Source organism: Mobula birostris, chromosome 11 (assembly GCF_030028105.1).
Source record: "Mobula birostris isolate sMobBir1 chromosome 11, sMobBir1.hap1, whole genome shotgun sequence".
NCBI lineage: Eukaryota > Metazoa > Chordata > Chondrichthyes > Myliobatiformes > Myliobatidae > Mobula > Mobula birostris.
Window position 1 is genome coordinate 54,802,441 of NC_092380.1, and position 26,264 is coordinate 54,828,704.

Genomic DNA, 26,264 nt, shown 5'->3' on the forward strand with positions numbered 1-26,264 from the left:
TACGTATGCTTCACAGGCTGAAGCAATGTTTAATTGCCCAGCCTTTGAACAGTGGTTGTAACCACCCTTCTTAGACCACTGCAGTGGTTGAGGTGTGAATCAATGCTGAAAGGGGGAGAGAGATCAAAAATTTTGACCCAGTGTTGGTGAAGGAATGGTGATAATTTTACGAGTCAGGATGGTGTGTGGCTTGGCAGGCAACTCCCAGGTGGAGATATTCCCATGCTTTTGCTAACCTTGTCACTTGGTAGAGTCTGTGAGTTTGGAAGGGATTGCAGTTGCTGTAGATGGTACAATCTGCTGCCACTGTGCATCAGTGGTGGAGTGGGTGTTCAAAAGTTCAAAGTTCAAAGAAAATTTATTATCAAAGTACATATATGTCACTATATGCTACCCTGAAGTTAATTTGCTGAGTGAACGGATGTAAATGTGGTGCATATCAAGCAGGCTGCTACCTTGAGCATCTTGAATGTTATTCAATCTGCTAAGAGTGAGAATTGGAGAGAAATATGAGGAATCTGATAAGCAGCTGAAGGAATTGGAAATCAGCTGATTTTTGTCCTCTCATCGCAATCAGTTCAATCAGAATAACACAGCTACTAATTTCAGTGTATCCATCTAGATAACTTTCAGTTCTTGCTGGATTACAATCCCATTAAGAGCATTGCTGATGGCTTACTGACTTGAGTTTTAGGGTTAGAGTGGAGGAATTATTTCTTTGCTATTTAGATTCGGTGCTATCAGTAGCACTAGCTACATACAAGGAAATGCCAGTCCTGGAATCAATGCCAGCACTGAACCAGATCTGTTCAATGAAATGCCTGGACTAGCTTTAATAGCAGCATCAGTACTTGTCCTGTCTGATGACATGTAAGGAATAAAGCCAATGGCAGCGTTATGCCAGTAAAATGGAACACCCTGCCCAGGATCAGTCTCAACTAAATTCCAACATAATGATTTGTCCTGTCTAGAGTCTGTGCCATTCCTAACCCATTACAATGAGACATTCCATCGCAGACTAGTGTACATACTTCTCTAACAGAACAAACTGGTCAGTTTGCAGAAGTATTGAAAGCATTGGTGTGACGGAGCACTCGGACTGTTGGCATTGAGTGTACATGTATCCACTGCAATGTATGCTCACCACAGCTGCTTTTCTGTACTTGGACACATTTGTTTAAAATAACAACAAATTTGCATCACACTAGGCGTGGGGGGGGGCAAGGAGAAGAGAACTAACAGTTCAACATGTTGTTTTAATCTGTATTATTTGTAGGACTTGTAAAATTCAGCCAATGAAATTGCACACACATTGGTTTCATTAACATTATTAGTGTTCTGAAGTTGTCAATAACATAGAGAGGTTGCACTGATGACTGACTGCAAAGACCTGCCTGGAACTTTTGCTATTCAATGCTTCACTTTCTGGTGTAAACTGACCTACTAAACTCCCAATATGGCAAGCAGGAAGAGTTTGCAGAAACCATATAATTGTAGATCCCACCATACTAGATAGGGTAGATGTGCTTTCACCAAGAGTACACGTTGGTAGTAATTACAGACCAGAACAACTTATTTAAACTTATTTTGGTTTTGTGGTCGCTGTAGGACCAATTGCTCAAGTTTGGACTGCAACAGAGTGTTGCTTAGCACAGACTCACGTAACGCTTAATGACTGAGTGAATCCCTTTCTTATATGGATGACACTATGGAAAAGAATGAAAATTTAAAGATTAGCTTTATTTGTCACATGTACATCAAAACATACAGTGAAATGTGCTATTTACGTCAAATCAAATCACGAGGAAACTGGAGCACCTGGAGGAAACCCACGCAGTCGTGGGGAGAACGTACAAACACCTTGCAGACAGTAGCGGGAATCGAACCATGATCTTACAGTCAGTGTTGTACAATGTTCCCCAATGCCATGCTAATGTACTGCCCTTCATCACCCAAGATTAAAAGAATACTTCCCCTCCTTCTCTGCAGAGCACCTTAAACAACAACATACCATACATGGATTTTCCATCCCAAAAGCATCAATCTCTGACTTCTGCCTCAACCTCCACGCCCATTTCTACCTGAGATCTCCCAGTTGTTCAGTTCTTTCCAGGAGATTTGATGTAACTCAAACAGTGACCCTGCTTTCAAGAAAATGTGTTAAAAATTTGCAATTACCAGAAAACCAAGATAAGAACAGCAAAAGCTGCAAACGTTTAGCAGGCCAAATGGCGATTGTGGAAAAGGTTGAAGACCTTTTGTCAGAATATAAGGGAGAAAGATAAAGTTTATTTTAAGTTTTCAGAGAGCATCCACTCACTCCAGCGTTGGCTGACTGATGTTGTCTCCCAGTTCAACAAGACCTCCATTTTGGAATTATTTCTTTCTCAGATCTCTCCAAGGCTTCACCCCTTTTTATTTCTGTAAACTCCTGTAGCACTCTCTTCAATTTATTTTCTCTCTCTCTCTCTCTCGCTCTCTCTCTCATTTCTGGCAAAGGGTCTTCAACCTATAAAACACAATTCTGTTTTCCCCCTACAGATGGTGCCTGAGCTTCAATTTTTATTTTAGGTCTATTTTCAATCAAGCCTTGTGGAGAAACGGGAGATTGCAGATACTAGAATCTGGAGCAACATACAATTTACTTAGATACTCCTGTCTCCATGCAAAGTTTCAAACTGAAATATCAACATATACACCCCCCGCCCCACTACTGAAATATGCTGCTCAAACTACTCAGCTTCTCTGGCAGATTTTTTTGTTATTCAGTGAAGCCTCCACTGACAGCTCCAAACAACGGTCCCTTGAGTTTTGGAGACTGACTGTCTCTCATCAGCTGTGAGATGCTTGATGCCTGGAGGAGAATGGGTAAAGAAAAAATAATTTCATAAAGAGCACTCACAAAGGCAGTGAGTACACCAGTTACCAGAGTTAAGTGTTGATTTAGTGTTGTGCTTTTGTCTTACCATAGTTAGCAGTATGACAGCTATTAGTATGAAGAACACCTTTTTTGTGAAATTATATCATAAGACAGTCTATTATCCATGGCAGTGGGTCTTAAGTCCAATATCGAGGGTGTTTGACCCAGAGAAAATTCCCAGGCATGTGTATAGCCTAAACATAAGGCCACAAATCTTAGTCAGTGTTCTAATTGCTACAATTGACTGAGTATCTTTAGTGTTGAATAGCAAAGCTCTTCCTCAATAATGCAGTGGCGGCTGCAGGGAAATACTCTGGCTTAATGCCAAACCCTCTCTTCATGTTCGCCCCCGCCCCATCCATATTGTCACCCAATACCACCTATGGTTACACTGAAACTCACCTACCCTGGAGGGCAGTCAACATCCAAGCAACTGAAGCCCAACAAAAAACAGCCCTTCTGGTGAAGAGAGAGTGAAGAGGGGAAAATGAAAGAGAGGGGCCTTTAGTGAGGGGTATTTAAATTGTGTTGCGTCTCTCAGGTCATCGATATTGCCAGTTGTCTGATACAGCATGTGAAATGGGTGCTTTTGTTGGAGGATGAGCAGGCATTTTTACACATGTTTTTGTTTTAAGTGTTTTTCTTAAATTACTAGTTGAGTGCTTAAATTGTGCTTGTGGACTGGGTCTAATGTGTTAACTGCACCAAGAGACCATTAAGCACAGATGTTACACAGCAACACGACCAATTAATTATTTAACAATGCAGTAGTTCATTGAAGAACTGCTCCAGAAAATGTTAACCCCTGTAAGTCTGGAAAGAACCGTGCAAAGATGGAATTTCAGAAATAAAGGTTTGGTCACCTACGAATATGAGACACAAGAAAATCTGCAGATGCTGGAGATCCAAAGCAACACACACAAAATGCTGGAGGAACTCAGCAGGTCAGGCAGCATCTATGGAAATGAGTAGACAGTCACCATTTTGGGCCAAGACGCTTCTTCAGGACTGAGAAGGAAAGGGGAAGATGCCGGAATAAAAAGGATAGGGGAGGGGAAAGAGGCTAGATGGAAGGTGATAGATGAAGCCAGGTGGGTGGGAAAGGTCAAGGGCTGGAGAAGAAGAAACCTGATAGGAGAGGAGAATGGACAATAGGAGAAAGGGAAGGAGGTTGGGACCCTGGGGGAAGTGATAGACAGGTGAGAAGAAGTAAAAGGTCAGAGTGAAGAATGTGTGGGGGGGCGCAGGGGGGAAAATCGATATTCATGCCATCAGGTTGGAGGCTACCTGGATGGAATATAAGGCGTTGCACCTCCCTCCTGAGGGTGACACATCAGAACGGGAATGAAAATCGGAATTAAAATATTCGGCCACATTCATCGCTGCTGTTTAACAGCGTGACATTGATTTAATGGTAAATACTGTGAAACAACAGCAAACAGACTCAGCACCTAACTGTTAGACTTACTGCCACAAGTGGTTAGTTTAAGCTTTATTCTCACCAATTTTCTAATCAGCTCCTCCTCCAGTTCTCAGATATCTTGCATGAGGTGTGATCATTAGACCATAAGACAGGAGCACAACTAGGCCATATGCCCACTGAGTCTGCTCCGCCATTTTAACATGTCTGTTCTATTATCCCTCTCAATCCCATTCTCCCGCCTTCGCCCTGTAACCTCTAATTCCTTTTCCAATCAAGAACAAATAAATCTTTTCTGTAAATATACCTAATGACGGCCTCCAAAGCCGTCTGCGGCAAAGAATTCCACTATCCTCTGACTCAAGAAATCCCCCCTCATTTCTGTTCTAAAGGGATGTCCTTATCTTCTGAGGCAGTGCCCTCTGTCCTAGACTCCCCCACTATAGGAAACATCCTCTCTACATCCATTCTATCTAGGTCTTTTGATATTTGATATGTTTCAAAAAGATCCCCCTCATTTTTCTGATGCTAGTGAATACAGGCCCACAGCCATCAAGTGCTCCTCATACGTTAACCCTTTCATTCTTGAGATCATTCTCGTGAGCCCACTCTGGGCCCTCTCCAATGCCAGCACATCCATTCTTAGATGAAGGGCCCAAAACTGCTGATTATACTCCAAGTGCAGACCAACCAATGTCTTATAAAGTCTCAACATTACATTCTTGCTTTTACATTCTACACCTCTTGAACTGAAGGTTAAACTTCTTCAATACCAACTCAATGTGCAAGTTAACCTTTAGAGAATACTGCATGGGGATGCCAAAGACGCTTTGCACCTCTGTTTTCTGAATTTGCTCTCTGTTTGGAAAATAGTATATGTCTTTATTCCTTCGGCCAAAGTACATGATCATAAACTTCCCTACACTGTATACCATCTGCCACCCTTTGCACAGTCTCTTATCCTGTCTAAGCCCTACTGCAGAGTTCCTGCTTCCTCAATACTGCCTGCCTCTCTAAAAATTTATCTTTGTATCATCTGCAAACTTGGCCGTAAAGCCACCAATTCCATCTTCCAAATCATTGACGTACATTACTGAGCAAAAGTTTTAGACAACCTAGATTTGTTACATGATTTCAGGTGGTATGGCCTTCACAGAGCCCTGATCTCAACATCATCAAGACTGTCTGGATTACATAGAAAACATAGAAAACCTACAGCCCACAAAGCTGTGCCGAATATGTCCTTACCTTAGAAATTACCTTGGGTTATCTATAGCCCTCTGAGCTCCATGTACCTGCCCAGGAGTCTCTTAAAAGACCCTATCGTATCTGCCTCCACCACCGTCGCCGGCAGCCCATTCCATGCATTCACCACTCTCTGCATAAAAAACTTACCCCGACATCTCCTCTGTACCTATTTCCAAGCACCTTAAAACTGTGCCCTCTCGTGCTAGCCATTTGAGCCCTGGGAAAAAGCTTCTGACTATCCACACGATCAATGCCTCTCATTATCTTGTACACCTCTATCAGGTCACCTCTCATCCTCTGTTGCTCCAAGGAAAAAAGGCCAAGTTCACTCAACCTAGAGAGACAGAATCAAGCGAGACAGCCAAAGCCTAGAGAAGAACTGTGGCAAGTTCTCCAAGATGCTTGGAACAACCTACCAGCTGATTTTCTTATAAAACTGCACAACAGTGTACCTAAGAGAATTGATACAGTTTTAAAAGCAAATGGTGGTCACACCAATTATTGTTTTGATTTAGTTGCTTACTGGTTTATTTCTCTTTATAGTATTTTTTAATATTTAGAAACTTTCATTATTTTTGAAAGCTTCTTCACTTTACAGAATTTTTTTACATGTGTATAAGACTTTTGCACAGTACTGTGTAATGTGAAAAGAAGTGGTCCCAACACCGATCCCTGCAGAACACCACTAGTCACTGGCAGTTCGCAGTAACTCAAGGCACCATTGTTCAATCGAAAGTTGGCAGTGCATTGAATGAGAATAACTTTGCCCGCATTTTGTCTGCGACTTTAGCTGTCTTTTGGCTGAAATGTCAAATTGAGGCTCAATCTGTTCTCGCAGATCCTGTTGCAGTGTTTCAAAGAGTGGAGTTCATGCTGTCATGGCCAATATTTAGCTTTCAAACAGTATGATGAAAGGAGATGATTTGGTTGTTAACACATTGCTCTTTCTAAGACATACTTGTGTTCAAAATTGTACATAACAACTGTCAGCTCAAAAATATTTCATTGTCAGTAAAAGGCCTTGCAGCATTCTTAAATGATTAATAAACTCTTTATAAGTCCAAATTCTTTTTTCTAGAGAATCAGTTTATGGGTCTCAGTCAGCAGTGAGTGTTGGCGAACTTCCCAACAGTGTGGTACACAGCAGCAGCCATTCCTTAATTCCTCAATCATGCAACATTAACGTGCAGTTCCAGCAGTTTTTAAATGGCCCATGCTCCTCTCCAAAATGCACGGCCACTGAAGGTAACCTTGCTCTTACTACTCTGTTTGGAGCAGGGCTGCAGTTTGTACCTGGGACTGCCATGATCCAGATTTCTCAGATACATGCTGCATACATTTCACAGCCATCACTGAACTGGTTGTATAGTGGTGTAACCATTTGTAGTTACTAGGTTTTCACATCTTCCTCCATCACTTAATACAATATTTTCCAAACTCCAATACAGCCTTCCCTCCAACGATACTTCTTGCTCCCTCAGTAAAGCAGGCAGCATAATCGAAGACTATCCCACCCCTGACATTCTCTCTTCTCCCCTCTTACATTGGGCAGAGGACACAAAAGCCTAAAAGCTGTAACTTAATGCACCATTGTATTGTTGGAAGTAACCTGACAAGTAACACTATGGTCTGGCAATATGAATGCACAGGAACAAACTGCACATTCATATGTGAATGATCACAATATATGTGCATTCATATGTTCATATATTCTGTGGTGTACTCAGCTGATTGCACACAGCGCTCCCCATCAATAGTAATATCTCCAGGAAGTGCCACCTCAAGAAGGCAACATTCCTCATCAACTATCTCCAGCATCCAAGCGACACCATCTTCTTGCATCTACCATCGGGTAGGAGGTACAGGAGCTTAAAGTCCCACACCACCACTTGATTCTTCAAGCAAAGCCCTAATAACAACATGTTAGCAACACTACGATCACTGTTTATTTTTGTTCTACTTATGTTCTTTCTTGTAAAATGAATATGTATAATTTGTTTTTCATATGAATGCTGCTTCGATGATGCTGTGCTCCTGTGATGCCACTGCAAAATGAGTATTTCATTACACCTGTGCATACGTATACTTGTGTATATAACAATAAACTTGTCTTTGACTTCAATCCAAAGCTAGATATTGACAGTACATTTAATAAGAGCAACTTTGCCCGCATTTTGTCTTACAGTTTTTCTGTTTTTCAGTTGGAATATCAAACTGATGCTGAAACTGTCACTGGCTCTCCACTCATCCTTGGATTAGCTGGACAACAGCAATACCTTCATCAGGCTACTGTTGAGTGATTACAGCTCAGCGGTCAACATAATCGTACCCACAGTTCTAATCAATAATCTCCAAAACCTGAGCCTCTGTATCTTCTTCCACAGCTAGGTCCTTGACTTCCTCACTGGGAATCCGTACAGGTTGGAAATAACATCTCCTCCTTGCTGACAATCAATACTGGTGTACCTGGAGCATATGTGCTTCACTCACTGTTCTCCTATCTCGACAGCCATGACTGTGTGGGTAAGCATCTATATCATCTCTAAAGTCGCTGATGACACAAATATTGTTGGCAGAATTCCAGATAGTGACCAGGAGCGAGATAAAGCAATTGGTTCAGTGGTGATGCAACAACACCTTATGCTCAACATCAGTAAGACCAAGGAATTGATTGTGGACTTCAGGAAGGGGAAACACACACCAGTTCCCATCAAGAAATCAGCACTGGAAATGGTGAATGGTTTGAAGTTTCTGGGTGTCAACATCTCTGAAGGTCTATCCTGCATCTAACATATTGATGCAATTGCAAAAATGACTCGACAGTGGTTATGTGTCATAAAGAGTTTGAAGAGACTTGGAATGTCTCCCAAGACACTCACAAATTTCTACTGGTGTACCGTGGAGAGCATTCTAACTCGTTGCATCACCATCTTGTATGGAGGGGCATAGGATCGATAAAAGCTGCAGAAAGTTGTAAACTCAGCCAGCTCCATCATGGCCACTAGACTCCACTGCATCCAGGACACCTTCAAAAGGTGCTGCCTCAAAAAGGCAGCATCCATCATTGAAGACCCCCATCACCCAGGACATGCCCTCTTCTCATTGCTACCATCAAGGAAGAGGTACAGGAGCCTGAAGACAACACTCAGCATTTCAGGAACAGCTTCTTCCCCTCTGCTATCAAATTTCTGAATGGGCAATGAACCCTCCAAAAATACCTCACTATTGTTTTTGTTCTTTTTGCACTACTTATTAATTTTAATTTTATATACATTTCTTATTGTAATTTATAGCTTCCTTTTAAATTATTTTGTATTGCAATGCACTGTTCAAAGCTTAAAGTATATTTATTATCAAAGTAAATATATATGTCACCATATACAACCCTGAGATTCATTTTCTTGCAGGCATACTCAATGCAATAACTATAATAGAAAACTGTACCAGCAGGGCGGACACCCACTGAGGAAAAGACAACAAACTGCGGAGATACAAAAAGAAAGAAAGTAATACATACATAATAAAACAAATGTATAAACAAATGGATGAATGAATGCATGAATGGATGCAAGCAAGCAATAAATATCAAGAACATGAGATGAAGAGTCCATGGAGTCTATAGGTTGTGGGAATAGTTCGGTAATGGGGCAAGTGAAGTTGAGTGGAATTATCCCCTCTGGTTTGGAAACCTGATGGTTGAGGGATAATAACTGTTTCTGAACCTGGTGGTGCCAGTCCTGTTGCTCCTGTACTTTCTTCTTAAGGTAGCATTAGGAAGAGAGCAGAACCTGTGTGGTATGGGTCCCTGAAGATGGATGCTGCTTTCCTACAACAATGCTCTGGTTGGATGTGCTCAACGGTGGGGAGGGCTTTACCCATGATGGAGTGGGCTGCATTTACCAGTTTCTGTAGGATTTTCCATTCAAAGGCATTGGTGTTTCCATACCAGGCTGTGATTCAGCCAGTCAATATACCATCAGCTACACATCTATAGAAGTTTGTCGAGGTTTTAGATGTCATGCTGAACCGTCACAAAACTCCTAAGGAAGTAGAGACACTACCCTGCTTTCTTTGTAATTGCACTTATACGCTGGGCCCAGGGCTGGTTGTCTGAAATGATAACACCAAGGACTTGCTGACTCTCTCCACCTCTGATTCCCTGATGAGGACTGGCTCATGGACCTCTGGTTTCCTCCTCCTGCAATCAGCAGTCAGCTCCTTGGTCTTGCTGACATTGAGTGAGAGGTTGTTATTATGGCACCATTCAACCAGATTACCAATCTCCCTTCTATATGCTGATTTGTCACCAGCTTTGATTCGGCCTATAAAGGTGGTGTCATCGGGAAACTTGAAAATGGCATTGGAGCTGTGCTTAGCTGCACAGTCATTGGTGTAAAACAAGCAAAGCAAGGGGATAAGCACACAGCCTTGTGGTGCACCTGTGCTGATGGAGATTTTGGAAGAGATGTTGTTGCCAATCTGATCTGAGATGGGACCGCAAGTGAGGAAATCAAGGATTCAATCCCTCGAGGAGAAGCAACAAAACCAACAAAATAGCAAACTTCACAACATATGCAGGTGATATTTTGACCTGATTCTGATTCGGAAATCATCCCTCCCATTGGGTAGAAGATATCCACCAGGCTCAGCAGCCATTTCTATCCTGCTGTTATAGGACTGTTGGAATGATCCTCTTCTACAATACGATGGATTATTAACCTCAGTCTACCTTGTCATGGCCCTTGCACTTTATTGTCTGCCTGCACTGCACTGTCGCTGTAATTGTAACACTACTTTCTGCATTCTGCTATTGCTTTTCCTCTGTATCGTGAAATGATGCGCATAGATGACATCCAAAACCATATTCTTAGCTGTAAATTGGTACATATGATAATAAACCAATTTATCAAATCTCATGCTTCATGGCTAATTATAGCTTATTAATCTTCCATAAGCCACTCTCTCTGTCAGCAAACCCGCTTCGTACAGCATTTCCACGAGTTCCATGTACAGTATCAACTTCCATTCCCATGTACAGTGTCAACTTCCGTTCAGTGGCCACTTTATCTGGTATACCATTAATGCAAATATCTAATGAGACAATTATGTGGCAGCAACTCAATCTATAAAAGCATGCAGACATGGTGAAGAGACTCAATTTTTGTTCAGACCAAACTTCAGAATGGCTAAGTAATGTGACCTGTGTGTTCTCACCTCTGGTAGCAAAGTAAATATGCTGATAGAATTTAGGCAGGACTCTTTTTAAGTTAGTGTGGTTGAAGTCGTCAACAACAATAATATTATCCTTCAGTAAGGTGGCAAGCTTGTTTGATTTCAGTGGGTTCTACAGGGTCAACCAGAGGTGTTACTGTCTTTTTTAAGGGACTTATTCAAGCTGGAAGTCTGTAATTAGTAGTGTTCCACAAGGATCTGTGCTGGGACTTCTGCTGTTAATGACGTATGACCTGGATGAAAATGTAGATGAATGGGTTAATATGTCTGTGAATGATACCAGGATTGGTGGAGTTGTGGATAGTGTAGAAGACTGGCAAAGAATACAGCATGATATAGGTCAGTTGCAGATATGGGCAAAGAAATGGCAGATGGAATTTAACCCAAATAAATGTGAGGTGTTGCACCTTAGTAGGGTAAATGCAAGGAAACAGAACATTGTTAAAGTCAAGATCCTTAATAGTGCTACTGAGCAGAGAGATCTGGGGATCCAAGTTCATAGCTCCTTTAAAGGGACTACACAGGTCAATAAGGTGGATAAGAAGACTTATTCAATGCCTGCTTTTATTCGTCGAGGAATTGAGTTGAAAAGTCAAGAGGCTAGTTGCAACTTTATAAACCTCTAGTTGGCCAATATCTGGACCATTAAATACATTTCTGGTTGCCCCTCCATAGGGACGATGTTGAGGTTTTTGAGAGGTTGCAGAAGAGTTTACCAGGATGCTGCCTGGTTTAGCTGGCATGTGCTATCATGAGATGTTGGATAAACTTAGGTTGTTTTCTCTGGAGTGGTGGAGGTTGAGGGGAGATCTGATTTAGGTTTATAAGATTATGAGAGGCACAGACAGAGTGGGCAGAGAGTATGTTTCCCAGAGTTGAAATGTCTAATACCAGAGGGCATGCATTGAAGGTGAAAGGGGGCAGGTTCAAAGGGGACATGAGGGGTAAGTTTTTTATTCAGACAGTGCTGGATGCCTGGAATGCACTGTCTGGTATGGTGGTAGAGGCAAATACACTCAAGGCTTTGAAGAGCCGTATAGATAGGCAATGGATGGCGGGATATGGACATTGTGTAGTTAGGAGGGATTAGTGTTCAGGTGTTTTTGATTTACTGTTTAGGTGGTTTGGCATAACATTGTGGGCTGAAGGGCCTATTTCTGAGCTGTACTGTTCTATGTTCTATTTTCTATCTATTTTACAATAGCAAGATCCTGCTGGACATTAAAAACTTAAAGTTCTGCAGGTCTACCCCATCCGCGAGTTGCTCGTTAGCAGAGAAACTGAAGGAGCTGAACTTGGTGTGGATGGTGTTGCCTGCACCAGAGGAGTCGGGGTACCAAGCAGGTGAGCAGTCTAACAGCGAGTGATCGTCTTAGTCTCTTTTCTTGTGATCGTTAAGACCTCATTGGATATTGTTAATGTAACCGGATGACGGTGGGATCTTATTCAGTATCATTAAAAGTGTACTTAGGTATCCATCAGGGTAATGCTAGAATAGTTGTCTGTGCCTTTAAGGGAGAAGGTGATGTCATTACGCTTGTGTGGGATAGTGGGGAGACCATTTTGTTTTCTGCTGAAGATGCTGGTGGGGCGTTGGAATTGACTTCCTCCCCGAGACTGGGCATGGTGAGGAAAAGTGAGCTTTAATTGACAATATCCATGTGAATTTGTTTATGCTTATTTGTGAATCGAGAATATCGGAAATTTGACATGTTTTACATGTGGATGCTTTAGATTTTTACGAGTAAAGGGGTGTGGATCGAAAGTTAAACTGAGATTGTTTTGCGACCCTCTGCTGGCACTTAAACATCTAAAACAGATAAAGGAATTAAAATTTGAAAAAGTATTTGTTGTTCTGAGCGTGTACTTTTTCCCAGGCTACAAAATTAATATGGAATGCAGCAAGTCCAATTCACTGAGTTATTGGCGGACGACGAGGGTGAACGGCAGGGGAGCTGCGTGTCCTCAGCAGTAGCAAGGATTAGGCCTCAAGCCGCAGTGTCGCTTGTTTATGGCTGCCCAGGAAAGACGATCAGGAAAGTCATCTCCTAGCATCCTTTGTTAAGTTTCACAAATAATCTGATTACCTGGCTACAGTAACATTGCTGTTAGAGAGATCATTCTATGCAAAGATATTTTCACCAACAGTTGTTAGTATACCTGATAAACAGTTAACAGGTGTACAGCTCACTTGAAAGTCATGAAGAAGCCTATAATGAAAGAGGTATTTTTGGCTCTTTATGGTCCCATATATGTTTTCCAGGGTATCTCAAATAAGTTTATTGGAGAGATTTTGGGAAAGATATCCAGACGGATAGGTGGATGATAGCACAATCACAAATCCAGCCATGAAGGGAGTGAGAAATGCACGGAGGGCAGAATTAGAAGAACAGCCAGTTGGATTGTAAAGAGTTGTAAGGCTAATGGGTGGAGACAGAAAGCGGATGGCATCATGTCATGTAGAGCTTCAGGCACTAAGACATTTGTAAATTCTAAATTTTGAGAGACTAAGTGTCAAGGTGACTTAATGTATGAGCTTGACTTGCTGTTCAGTTGAATATGGGCAGCAGCATTATCTGCCGCATTCTCCTGCAAAGACCACAGTAATAACATTGACCTCATCATACTAAAGTGGATTTGGGAAAGCTATGCCACAAATACACCTGGGAGCTCGAGAAAAGCCATCTTGAAACATCATTGAGAATAAATGAAGTACGTATATCCCCGTGTGCTGCCTGAAGATATTGCTCCTTGAATGACATTGGGCAGAACATTTTTCATATTGTGATAAGCAGGCCAGGCAGCATCCATGGAAAAGAGTAAACAGTTGATGCATTAGGCTAAGACCCTTCACCAGGACCCTTCATGAAGGGTCTCGGCCTGAAGTGTCGACTGTTTACTCTTTACCATAGATGCTGCCTGGCCTTCTGAGTTCCTCCAGCATTTTGTGTGTGTTACTTGGATTTCCAGCATCTGCAGATTTTCTCTTGTTTGTATTGTGATAAATTTAGTTGGTAGAGTTACAAAATGAGAGTGGCTGGAAAAGTCTGCTCTCTTGACAGAGTTTAGTGCACTAGGTTCACATTCTGGTGAAGCAAGGAGAGAATTCTCCTCCATCTGAGATGCACCCTTTAAGGTCAGGCCTTCAAACAAAATTACATCTCCCTCAGGTACATAAAGAAGACATCACAAAGAACAAGGTGTATTGGCAAATATTTGTCACTCAGCTAATAAAATTAAAATAGGTAGTCTGGTGATTACCACATTTCCAAGAGTTTGATGTGTACCAAACTTTCCATCTGATAACAGCACTTACATTTCAAATATAATTTTCTGGCTGAGACATCCTGAGGTCAAAGAAGGCATTATATAAGTGCAAGATAGTCCCTCGTCTGGCACATTCCAGCCCACATTGCTATAGGTATCACATAGATTCACACATTACAGATGCAGAATTTAGACAGGCAGTCCATTCACCAGGGATAGGCAGCTACACAAATTTATCAGTAAAAATGTACAGGAGTCTGCAGATGCTGGAAGAACTCGATGGGTCAGGGAGTGTCTGCACGGGGAAATTGACAGGGGGAAATTGGATGAAGATTCTTCATCTGGACTGAAAGGTAGAGGAGGTACGTCTAAGAGAGGAGGCAAAGATCTTCAAAGTGGGAATTTCTTGGAGACATTTCACAAAATTCTCATTCAGACCAAATGATGGGTCTTGAGCTGAAACATCAACGGCCCATTGTCCTCCACAGATGCTGCCTGACCTGCAGATTTCCTCCAGCATTCTCTTTGTTGTTCATGCTTTTGATGCTGAAATGTACCCCTACAACCCCAACAAACCAGGTGTGTGCATCCAGTAAACAATAAGGATGTATATTTATCCAAGTTCAAAGACAACATGTACCAACAAGAAGGACCAAAACAATTATAAACCCACTAGATCTGATTGTAATCTGCACTTCCCCATACCTGTTCAAATTCGTTGGCAAAGGTAAATGGAGGACATCTCATAAAGACAAGAGCACTAGGAATAAGATCTCCTTCTCCTTCCCTCCCAACCAGTCAAATGTTACATCTGGAATAAAGGCATAACATGCTGGAAAAGTACATAGACTCTGTGAAAACCGATACAGTTAATGATACAGCAAAAGCAAAATCAGTTTGCTGAAGGAACTCAGTAGGTCAAAGCAGTATCTGTGGAGGCAAAGGGACGATCAACGTATTGGGCTGAGCTCCTGCACCAGGACTGAGAGGTGTAGATGGAAGGTAGCTGCTATAAAGAGGTGAGAAACATTCTCAGTTTAGCACCTTCTGAAATGATCAGGTCTGGGGCCCTTCAGTACTAAGAAGGGAGAAACTAATTATTCTACATAATGTAGCTAATGCCTTCTATAACAAGGGTTCCCAACCTGGGGTCCATGACCCCTTGGTTAATGGCAAGATTCCATTGCATAAAGAAGGTTGGGACCCTCTATTTAGAGGTTAGGGAAGGGCAGAGAGTTGAATAAATGGGATTTTTCTGTTAAGGAGAAGTAATAGAGGCAAATAAGATAAGTCTAAATTTTTTAATAATAATTTGTTGCTAACGTATACAATCTGTGCAAGGTTGCATGGCCTGGCTACAGAAAAAAAAAGGAAGAAAGAGGAGGCACAAGATAGCGTACAGATGGCAGAAATCTGGAATTACACATACAATGCTAAAGGAACTCAGCAGGTCATGCAGCACCTATGGAGAGAAATGGACAGCTGATGTTTCATGTTGAGGCCCTTCATCTAAAAAGCAATGGCAGGCAAAAACAGCCAGTCCTGATACAGACAGAAAGCATGGAATCTGAAGTTGAAGGATTCAGTACTGCATCCAGAAGTCTGCAACATGCCTATATGGAAGATGAGGTATTGATCTTTAAGTTTACATTGTCACTAGCATTGAACCAATGTCCAACGCTATTGGACCAGGCATATGTGTGTGGATGTCAGATAGGTATCTCTTCTCTGCTTGTCTCTGCCAGAATAAGAGAACCCATGGTGTCCGCTGCAGAGACATGCTGGAGAGGGATTGCAAGAAAATGCAATGGCAAGCTAGGAGGCGGAAGCCATTACTCAGCTTTAGTAGTACCGCATACCTATCAGGCAGTGGCTGTCTTTGAGGATAAGCACTAAGCCATCAGGAATGGAAAGAGTGAGAGGAGAAAGTCAAGAGAAAGGTTGCACTATCAATATGCAGCTGACTGGCAAAGAGACATCTGTACCTTCTGTGGTGGGTTTGTGATCAACTTAATACTCATGAATTAATATATGGTCTGGTGGGCACGTGGCCAAGTGGTTAAGGCACTCGACTAGTGACCTGAAGGTCGTGAGTTCGAGCCCCAGCCGAGGCAGTGTGTTGTGTCCTTGAGCAAGGCATAACACACTGCCCTTCCCTTGGACAACATCGGTGTCATGGAGAAGGGAGACTGGCAGCATGGGCAACTGCCGGTCTTCCATACAACCTTGCCCAGGCCTGCGCCCTGGAGAGTGAAGTCTTTCCAGGTGCAGATCCATGGTCTCCCAAGACTACAGGATGCCAAAAAAAAATAAGCTCATCCGGGAATTGTTGCCAAATCAAAAACATGACTGAGTTTTAGAATGACAACATTCTCAATCCTTGGGCTCCAGCTCCTCTGGATTCAGTTGCTAATCTATACTGAATTCATTAATGTCAGCTAAGTCAGTAGTCAAGGATAAGGTGATTGAACTCAGCACCAATAGACTACAGGGCAGAAGGAGGAAGAAGCCCGGGGTTGTGCCCATGAAATCGAGTTGGAGCAAAAAAATTAATTTGTCGGTGATTTTAAAGATATCTGTTATATTACAGATATGTATGTCCATTGTACAAGATATACGAGGGTGATTGATAAGTTTGTGGCCTAAGGTAAAAGGGATCAATTTTAGAAAACCTAGCACATTCATTTTTCCTACATTTACACACTTAGTCCAGCGGTCGTGGAGCATACGGATCCCTTCTTTGTAGAAGTTGGCGTCTTGGACCTCCAGAAGTGGTCCACAGCAGGGGTGATTGATAAGTTTGTGGCCAAAGGTAGAAGGAGATGAGTTATTAACTTCAAACTTTCTGCATTTTCACTCAAAGAGTTGAATGCACGTGCATGTAATGACAGCTGTATAACTAATCTCCTTCTACCTTAGGCCATGAACTTATCACCTCTGCTGTGGACCACTTCTACAAAGAAGGGATCCGTATGCTCCACGACCGCTGGACTAAGTGTGTACACGTAGGAGGGGACTATGTTGAAAAATAAATGTGCTAGGTTTTCTAAAATTGACTCCTTCTACCTTAGGCCACAAACTTTTCAATCACACCTTGTACAAATATACAAAATATTTTCACATTTTACTGTCTCATTTTCTAAATTTAAAATATATTGAAATAGGATTTTTGAGCTAATCTACAAAACATTGTGCATCATGTCAAATTAAAAGCAAAATTTCAAAACCTGTCAACAATTTACTAAAATTTAAAAGCTAAAACTATGAGGCTGAAAAGGTGTTCATCCCCTTTGTAATTATTAGACTAACTTACCTCAGTAGCAATATATTACCTTACCAACTCACCCAATTTGCTGATGTGGAAAATTGGAGGATGATTGCTTTCAATGAATTTATAAACATATTATAAATACCCCCTCTCTCTCTGTATGGAGTATGGTAGATTTTTAACAGACCAAAGAGTATTCAAGACAAGTCAGGAAAATGATAATAGAGAAGCACAAATCTGGGCAAGGGTACAAAACCATCTCAAAGGCACTGATCCCTGGAGCTCAGTGCAGACGTCATTGAGAACTGGAAAAGGTATGAAAACCCACAGCCACTCTGCCTAGTCGGGCCGGCCTTCTAAACTTAGTTGCCAGTGAAAAATGGCAGTCCTAAGAGAAGCTATTGTGATGACAACAGTCACTCTGAGGGAGCTGCAGAAGTCAATGGCTGCAACTGGAGATGAAGTTCATGGTTCACAATCTCTAAGGCCTTGCACATAAAGAATAAATATGGAAGAGTGGCAAGGAAGAAGTCTTGGCTAAAAAAAAGTATATCCTTGCCCATAAAGACCTTGCAAAGCATCACTTAAAAAATACTGCAAAGATGTGGAATAAGGTCTTGTAGTCGGATGAGACTAAAGTGCAACTTTTTGGTCTCAGTACTAAGTAGTACGTGTGGTGTAAATCTAGTACTGCACATCAGCCAGGTAACACCGTCCTTGGTGGAGGTAGCATTGTGCTATGGGGATGCTTTTCAGCAGCAGGGACGAGAAATCTGGTCAGGATTGATAGGAAAATGAATACTGCTAAATACAGAGAGATCCTGGATGAAAGCCTGCTAGCCTCTACCAGGAAGCATAGACTGGGGAGGAAGTTCTTTTTTCAGCAGACTGTGACCCAAATCACACTGACAGAGCACCATGGAGTGGCTTCAAATTGAGGAAATTGATTTCCTTGAGTGGCTCAGTCAGAGTCCTGATCTTACCCCGATTGAATATCTCTGGCAAGACCTCAAGATGGCTATATACTGCTGCTCCCTGACTAACCTGGCACAGTTTGAGTAATTTTGCAAGGAGGAGTGGGCAAATCTTGCTCCATCACATTGTGTAAAGCTAATAGAGACTTGTCCAGAAAAACTACTGGTCATAATAACTGTGAGGTGGTTCAGCTAAGAACTGAGCAAAGGGGACAAGAACTTTTCAACTGCTGACATTTCAGTATTTGAATTTTTAGTATATTATGCTTTACAATTTTCCCTGTTTTTGAGGCTCTACGTGAAAAAGAGGCATGTGATTCAAAAATAAAAAGTATCAGTTAAATTATTAGAGATCCCTGATTGTAATACCCATTTATGTGAACAAAGGGTTGGGGACTGAATACTTTTTACAAGGCTCTGTATAAGTCTGAATGACGGATATCACCTAGCATTTATTTATTTATTGAGGATCAGGTGGAATAGGCCTTTCCGCATCCCCTACCCCACAACACCGAGCTGTGCATCCCAGTAATCCCCTAATTCAATCCCAGCCCAATCACTGTTGAATTTTTAATGAACAATTAACCTGCCAACCGGTATATCTTTGGACTGTGGGAGGAAACAAAATATTATAAAGCTTTGACATATTGAGCATTTTGTTCTTTAGGAGGATGTTTATCAGAACACTTTATCTCTGGTAACCACAGCGTCCCAAGAAGAACAGTGTAACTGTAGCTAACTTAATCAAACTCAGCTCCACGCAGCATTAACCCTATGTTAACAACAATCAGGTAACTTTGCAAGGCTTTCATTTTCCAGATACAGTAAATGTATATTTCAATCTTCATTTTAAACCTGTCTACAATCTAATTACAAAACTAAATAATTAACATCATGCAGCACAAATACAGAAGTTTGACCAGGTATTATGTATCACACACCACAGATATGGGAGTTAGACTGGGTCATCAGTTTCACACATCACATAAACAGGAGTTAGAGTGGGTCATCATTATCGAAAAATATTTACAGCTGCTGATCTGAAACAAAAGCTTTCTGGATATTAAATAAGGGAGTTGTGGAGGCAGAGCCAATGTTTCAGGCTGTTGAATCTTTCATTGGAATTTGGAAAACTTACGAAATAGATTTTAGCATGTAGAGAACAAGAGGTGGAGAGAAAATTTGTGAAGTTTCATGATAGGGCAAGATGCAGGAGAAAATGAATGATACAATTGGTCATCTAACTAAATGAAAAAGAGAGAAGGAGGTTACAATAAATAACAGATTTGTCCAGAAGAAGTGAAAATAGACAAATAAAAGCAATAACATCTGAAATGACAGCTAAAAAGATTTGCAGAGAGTGGATAAGTAAATCGCAAAATATAGAACTATGATGCAAATCACTGGGATTGTTGAGTCCAAAAGCTTACTGTGAAATGAATGAGACAAGTTGGAAACTGAGGTGCTGTTCCTTGAACTGACATTGGCCTTCCTTGGAATATCGTAGATGGCCAGAGTCAGAAAAGTCATGGTGGGAATAAAATAGTGAACTGAAGAGATAGACCACTTCCTTTTTCAAGGAAGTTTCCAAGCAAGTTGATGAAGGTAAAGCAGCGGATATTGTCTTCATGGACTTTAGTAAGGCATTTGACAAGGTCCCACATAGAAGGTTCATCAAGAAGGTTCAGTCGCTCAGCATTCAAGATGAGATAGTAAATTGGATTAGACATTGGCTTTGTGGGAGAAGCCAGAGAGTGTGATTAAATGGTTACCTCCCTGACTGGAGGACTGTGACTAATGCAGTGCCATAGGGATCAGCACTGGGTCCATTGATGTTTGTCATCTATATCAATGATCTGGATGTTAATGTGATTAACTGGATCAGCAAATTTGTAGATGACACTAAGATTGGGGGTGTAGTGAACAGCGAAGAAGACTATCAAAGCATGCAACGCGTTCTGGAGTAATGGGAAAATGGGCTGAAAAATGGCAGATGGAATTTAATGCAGACAAGAATGAGATGTTGACCAACCAGGGTAGGTCTTACACAGTGAATGGTAGGGCACTGAGGAGTGCAGTAGAATAAAGGGATCTGGGAATACAGGTCCATAATTCATTGAAAGAGACACACAGGTAGATAGGGTCATAAAGAAAGCTTTTGGCACATTGGCCTTCATAAATTAAAGTATTGAGTACAGGAGATGGGAAGTTATGTTGAAATTGTATAAGATATTGGAGAGGCCTAATTCAGAATATTGCATGCAGTTTTGGTCACCTACCAATGGGAAAGATATAAATGAGGTTGAAGGGCTACAGAGAAAATTTACAAGGATATTCCTGGGTTTGGAGAACATGAATTATAAGGAAAGAGTGAATAAGTTACTTTATTCCTTGGAAAATAGAAGATTGAGAGGAGATTTGCTAGACGCACACAAAAATATGAGTGGTCTAGATAGGGTAAATGCAAGCAGGCTTTTTCCATTGAGGTTGAGTGGGACTACAACCGGAGATTAAGGGTGAAAGGTGAAAAGTGCAACGAACATGAGGAGAAACATCTTCGCCCAGAGGGTCATGAGGGTGTGGAATGAACTGCCAGCACAAGTGATGCATGCGAGCTCGATTTCAACGTTTAAGAAAAGCTTGGATAGGTACATGGATGGTAGGGCTATGTTCCCAGTGCAGGTTGATGGAGTAGGCAGTTTGGCATGGACTAGATGGGATGAAGGGCAAGCTTCTATGCTGTATTTTTCTATGACTCTATGATTCTATAACTGATAGCTCAGTATCTTCGTCGTGAACTGAACAGAGGTGCTATGTAGTCAGGACAAAACTTAAGAGCGGCAATAGATTGTGATAGTGGCTAAACAGAGGTGATGTCATTCATGATTGAAGCCATGTCAAGAGCAGAAATATGATTGGGGGAGGGGTGATTCAGACAAAGAGGACTGGAAAGATGGACACATATTTGCAAGTCTCCAACATGCTCAAGAACTCTCAAGAGGAAGGTAAGAGATTGTTCATATAGACAGTATCTAGGATTGGATTTCTGAGAAGAGGAAGTGAGGGGACTGTATCTGAGGAAGGGAAGCAATGAACAACAGCAAGTAAATCAGGCAACAAGACAAGAAATCAGGTTGTTATTAGTTTAGTGGGAATAGAGTGGAGAGAGCAAAAGGTGTTTCGTGGACATGGCAGTTCGTAGATAGCTGAAGGGGAGTAGGAATGGAAGTTAGGGATAGCTGAAGTTGCAGATTAAGGCTGGGGTTTAACAAAAGGTCCAATAATCAGAGCACAAATATAGAATGAAATTACACTCAGTGGCCACTATTTTAGGTACAGCTCTACACCTGCTCATTAATGCAAATATCTAATTGGCAAATCAAGTGGCAGCAACTCAATGCATAAAAGCTGGCAGACATAGTCAAGAGGTTTAGCTGTTGCTCAGATCAAACATGAGAATGTGGAAGAAAGGTGATCTTAAGTGACTTTGACCATGGAATGATTGTTGGTGCCAGACAGGATGGTTTGAGTATCTCAGAAATTGCTGATCTTCTGGAATTTTGATGCACAACAATCTACAGAGTTTACACAGAATGGTGTGAAAAATGAAACAAGAACATCCAGGGAGTGGTAGCTCTGTGGGCCAAAATACCATGATAATGAGAGAGGACAGAGGAGAACGGCCAGACTGGTTCAAGTTGATAGGGAAGCGACAGTAACTCAAATAAACATGTCTTACAACAGTGGTGTGCAGAAGAGTACCTCAGAAAGCACAATATGTCAAACCTTGAAGTGGACGGGCTACATCAGCAGAAGACCACAAAGATGCACTCAGTTGCCACATTATTAGGTACAGGAGGTACCAAATAAAGTGGCCACTGAATGTAAGTAGACAATATCACATGGTACTGAACTAACTTTGTGCAATCAATATGATATGTTCCAAGTACTGGTTTTGGGGGAGGGAATTGTGAAGTTTAAGTCATTTCCTGCCCAGTTACACAGTAATGAAAAAAAATGTCAAGTTCAAATGTTATCAGAATTTTCCCTAGAAACCTTGAAACCTCTTAAAGAGGAACTAAACCTATACTGGGTACTCATTCCCTCCCTCCCATTGTCTGTGATAATTAGGGACAGACTGCTTCACCACTACTGCTGTGACATTAACATTCTGATGAGCATATTTTATTTATTTAGATCTACAGCAGGGTGATAGGCCATTATGGCTCAATGAACCCCTACTGCCCAATTACACCCGTTTGTCACATTAACCCACCGACCCAAATGTCTCTCGAATGTTGGAGGAAACCAATGTAGTCACAGGGAAAACGTACAAACTTCTTAAGGATAGGGGTGGAATTGAACCTGAATTGCTGACTTAATAGCACTATATTAACGGCTACAATATTATGCCACCCAGGAAAACATAGACTAGCATTCATTAAAATCTTTCCCTTTAATTTTTCCCACGAGTACCTCATGGAAACCATTGGATGGAGCAGGAACAGCGACCTTTGAAAAGTGGAGGGACTGAATAAAGAAATGCTTGATGTCAGTTTAATCTTTATAGTTTATTTCAAGATTGAAAGTTAAGCCACTTAGGAGGTACCTTCAAATTTAATAAATACAAAAATGCCAGCCACATTCCAGAAGGTGATGTAGCTAGTGGAGAGGACTAAATCTGGCACTTGAACATGCAAAATGATTTGGGTCAGAGAGCTCTGCTATTGTAATTTCCTCAAATTGTGTGGTTTTCTGGGTCAATGCAATTCCTTACTGCTTTTTATATTGTAAGGAGGAAGCATGTTCTGCATGGCCTTACTAGTGAGGATTTTGAGGAAAGCCGTATCTGGGAAATAATAACATGCAGAGCAAAACAGTGTACTCAACTACTTCAGAAACAATTGGATGGGCTGGGCAACATACAATCTGCTGACTGTGCACTGAGCACACATCAGCATCCCGTAGCTTGCTACTTAAATTAAATCCCAGCTTTGCTTTAAGGTCAAAACTTTGGCCATCTGATGTGTCGCATTATTTTTGAGAAATTTGATCTCATGTGGTAGAGTCACTGATTAGCCAAGATAAATCTATTCACCAATTGATGGGTAGCTTTGTGCAAAATTGTTGCAGGTTGACCTAGTTTCAAGAATTAAGACTTTCAAAAGCAACTTTTAAGTCAGGTATACTGCATTTGAAATATAGAGTGTTAGGCATATAATAAATTATCTTTGAATGCTAAAGGCAGAATGTAAGGATAGCTTGCCAGTTTTCCTTATATTTCCTTCTTGCCTGGGCATGTAGGGATCTCAAGTGAATCTTTACACAAGGAAAGTGGCCATGAGAGGGCTTCCAGTGAAAGCTCACTATGTGACAATCTGCTAAGGTTCTCCTCCCCTGTGACCTGTTTCTATGTTCCTTTTCTTGCTATGCCTGCTATAATCTTGGGTAAGTAGTGAGTACTCCAAATAGCATAATTATGCAGATGTCCACAGATGGTGAGAAGATATTTCACACTCAAATGGGAAATACTACATGAAAAACACCCAAGAAGCATAGACATTAGAATTGATTCGTAAGGCATCCAGTGACATTCTCCACCAGATTCCAGATGGTAATGCTTAAAACTGTTGTCTGCTGTACAAGCCAAAGAACAGAAGAAAGACATAGTCCTGACCCTTCAAATTCCCTCGCTGAGTGGAAACAGTTCCCAAAATTTCTGATAGATTTTACTGACCATGACAAATTTCTACAAATGGATGACCAAAAGTTGTGTGTTGAGGGAATGATATCTCTTGCAAATTTTGCAGAGCTCTCAATTCAAATTGGTGCTTCAAGGACAGATGTGTGCAGTACACTGCACCCTCTGACACTTCCGGCAATTTTCACAAAACAATATGATCCCCTCAGCATAATTCTGTCTCACCAAGGAGAGGGAGAGACTTTCTCCTCAAAGAAAAAGGCCTGTGTCAGTGAGCTTCCTACCACTGTGGGGAAGAGAAAACTGGGACATAACACAGGCAACAACTGCCATCATACTGAAATTCAGGGCAATGGTCACCTTGACCTCTAGGAAGGAAATGTCTAAGCACAGGCTCTTGGTTGCAGGATGTATCTAATCAGTTTCCACTGTCTTTGAAAATCTGACTTCACTCCTCTTGAAAAGCTATAAATTGGGTCATGGCTGCTAGGAATTAGTGTCTGCAAACATTCCTTTATCTCTCCTCAGTGACAACACTATTGCATATTGAGTTATGTACAGTATCATACATTTTGGGACTATCATAGAAATGCCCATATTAGAAATCTTCTTCCTCTTCTCAGCTGGTCCTTGGAGATCAAAGATACCTTGCTTCCATTCTGGCTTTTTGAATTCTGAGGTAGCTAATGGGGCCAATGTAGGAATCAGAGCCTTTTCCATAGATGTGGCTGGTGGGGCGGACAGATGGCCAGTTTCTAAGGTGGTGTCCTCCTTCTACTGCTTATTGAATGAATTCTTCAGGGGCAAGCTGTGACTTAACTGAAGCAGGAAAAGGTATTATGAGCTGAATACTTAGGGAATCATACATGCAGGGGATGTTGGGACAGAAGAGAATACTTGTCTTTCCAGTGAATTTGGAGGTTTTTTTTAGAAGTGTTGGTGTTTTCGCCAATGGTTTGAAATTCCTCTGTAGGTGGTACATGTGTCAGAGGGATCACTGCTGCCAGGAGACCATGAATCTGTCCAGCATTCCTAGTATTGAAAGCCTGGCTACTCTCCATTAGATATGTGTGGGCAGGTCAAATCATTTGCATTCCGAACACCCAACCCCCAAAACAGATACGCTATTCCAAGTACAGTGCTAGGAAGATTTTCCAAGTGGACAGATGAAAAGACTGGAGGAAGTGCTCAGATGGGTAAAATCGCAAAATCCTTTGAGTCCTGGGGATCTCTGATGCATGACTACTGCAAGTGCTCATGGAACATCCGATGTGGATTTGAGAACCTTGCATTCAGACATCAGCAGTATACAAAAGGCTTTGCGTAAGCAGTGGAAGGAGATGAGCAGCTTTCTCTCCTTGCCGGCGGCTAGATAAGGCAGCTGCCCCCTGCCCCATCTACAGTACCGCAGGTCGTGCATTGGTTTTATCAGCCATTGCAGAGCTTGTAAAGCTGGACAGGAAACAAGTCATCCACTTTCTCACAGGACTGCCTAGGAATAAAGGAATAGCATATAGCAATTATCTTCGAAACCATGTTCACTTTCTGTATATGACTGACTGAAGCATCCACACCATCAACAGCTGTAGCCAGATCAATAGAAAGGATCAGCATCTTTAAATTCCTCAGTGTTATCATTTCAGATGACCTGTCCTGGGACCAGCATGTAAGTACAATTATGAAGAAAGCACGGCACCATCTTTACTTCATTAGAAGTTAGCGAAGATTCAGCATTACATCTAAACTTTGATAAACTTCTATGGATGTGTGGTGGAGGGTATATTGACTGGCTGCAGCACAGCCTGGTGTGGAAACACCAATGCCCTTCAATGAAAAATCCACAAAAAGTAGTGGATATGGCCCAGCCCATCAGAGGTAAAGACCTCCCCCCACCACCACTGAGCACATCTACATGAAGTATTGTCGCAGGAAAGAAACATCCATCATCGGGGTCCCCCACCACCCACTTCTCACTGCTGCCAAGAGGAGGAAGGAACAGGAGCCTTAGGATCCACACTACCAGGTTCAGGAACAGTTTTTGCCACTCAACCATCAGATTTTTGAACCAGTGAGTTTAACTTCACTCAACTTGACTTTCTCCATCACTGTAATGTTCTCACAAACTATGGACTCACTTACAAGGACTCTTCATCTCATGTTCTTGATATGTATGGCTTATTCATTTATTATTATTACTATTATTATTTCTTTCTTTTTGTACTTGCACAGTTTGT

At 41.6% G+C, this 26,264-nt stretch overlaps 1 protein-coding gene across 4 annotated transcripts in view; it reads right to left on the bottom strand.

The window, feature by feature from the left end:
- The window catches only part of LOC140205086 (potassium voltage-gated channel subfamily KQT member 1), an 851,833-nt gene that overhangs the window by 235,902 nt on the left and 589,667 nt on the right, over positions 1-26,264 (bottom strand). Inside the window, exon 19 of one of the 4 annotated variants that reach the window (XM_072272254.1) lies at positions 2,728-2,854. The exons of the other annotated variants lie outside the window; for them this stretch is intronic. Within the exon in view, the coding sequence (XP_072128355.1) occupies positions 2,762-2,854 (93 nt within the window). The 3' untranslated portion in view covers positions 2,728-2,761. Of the gene's footprint in view, positions 1-2,727; positions 2,855-26,264 lie in introns of those variants that run through there. 4 annotated transcript variants of the gene reach the window in all.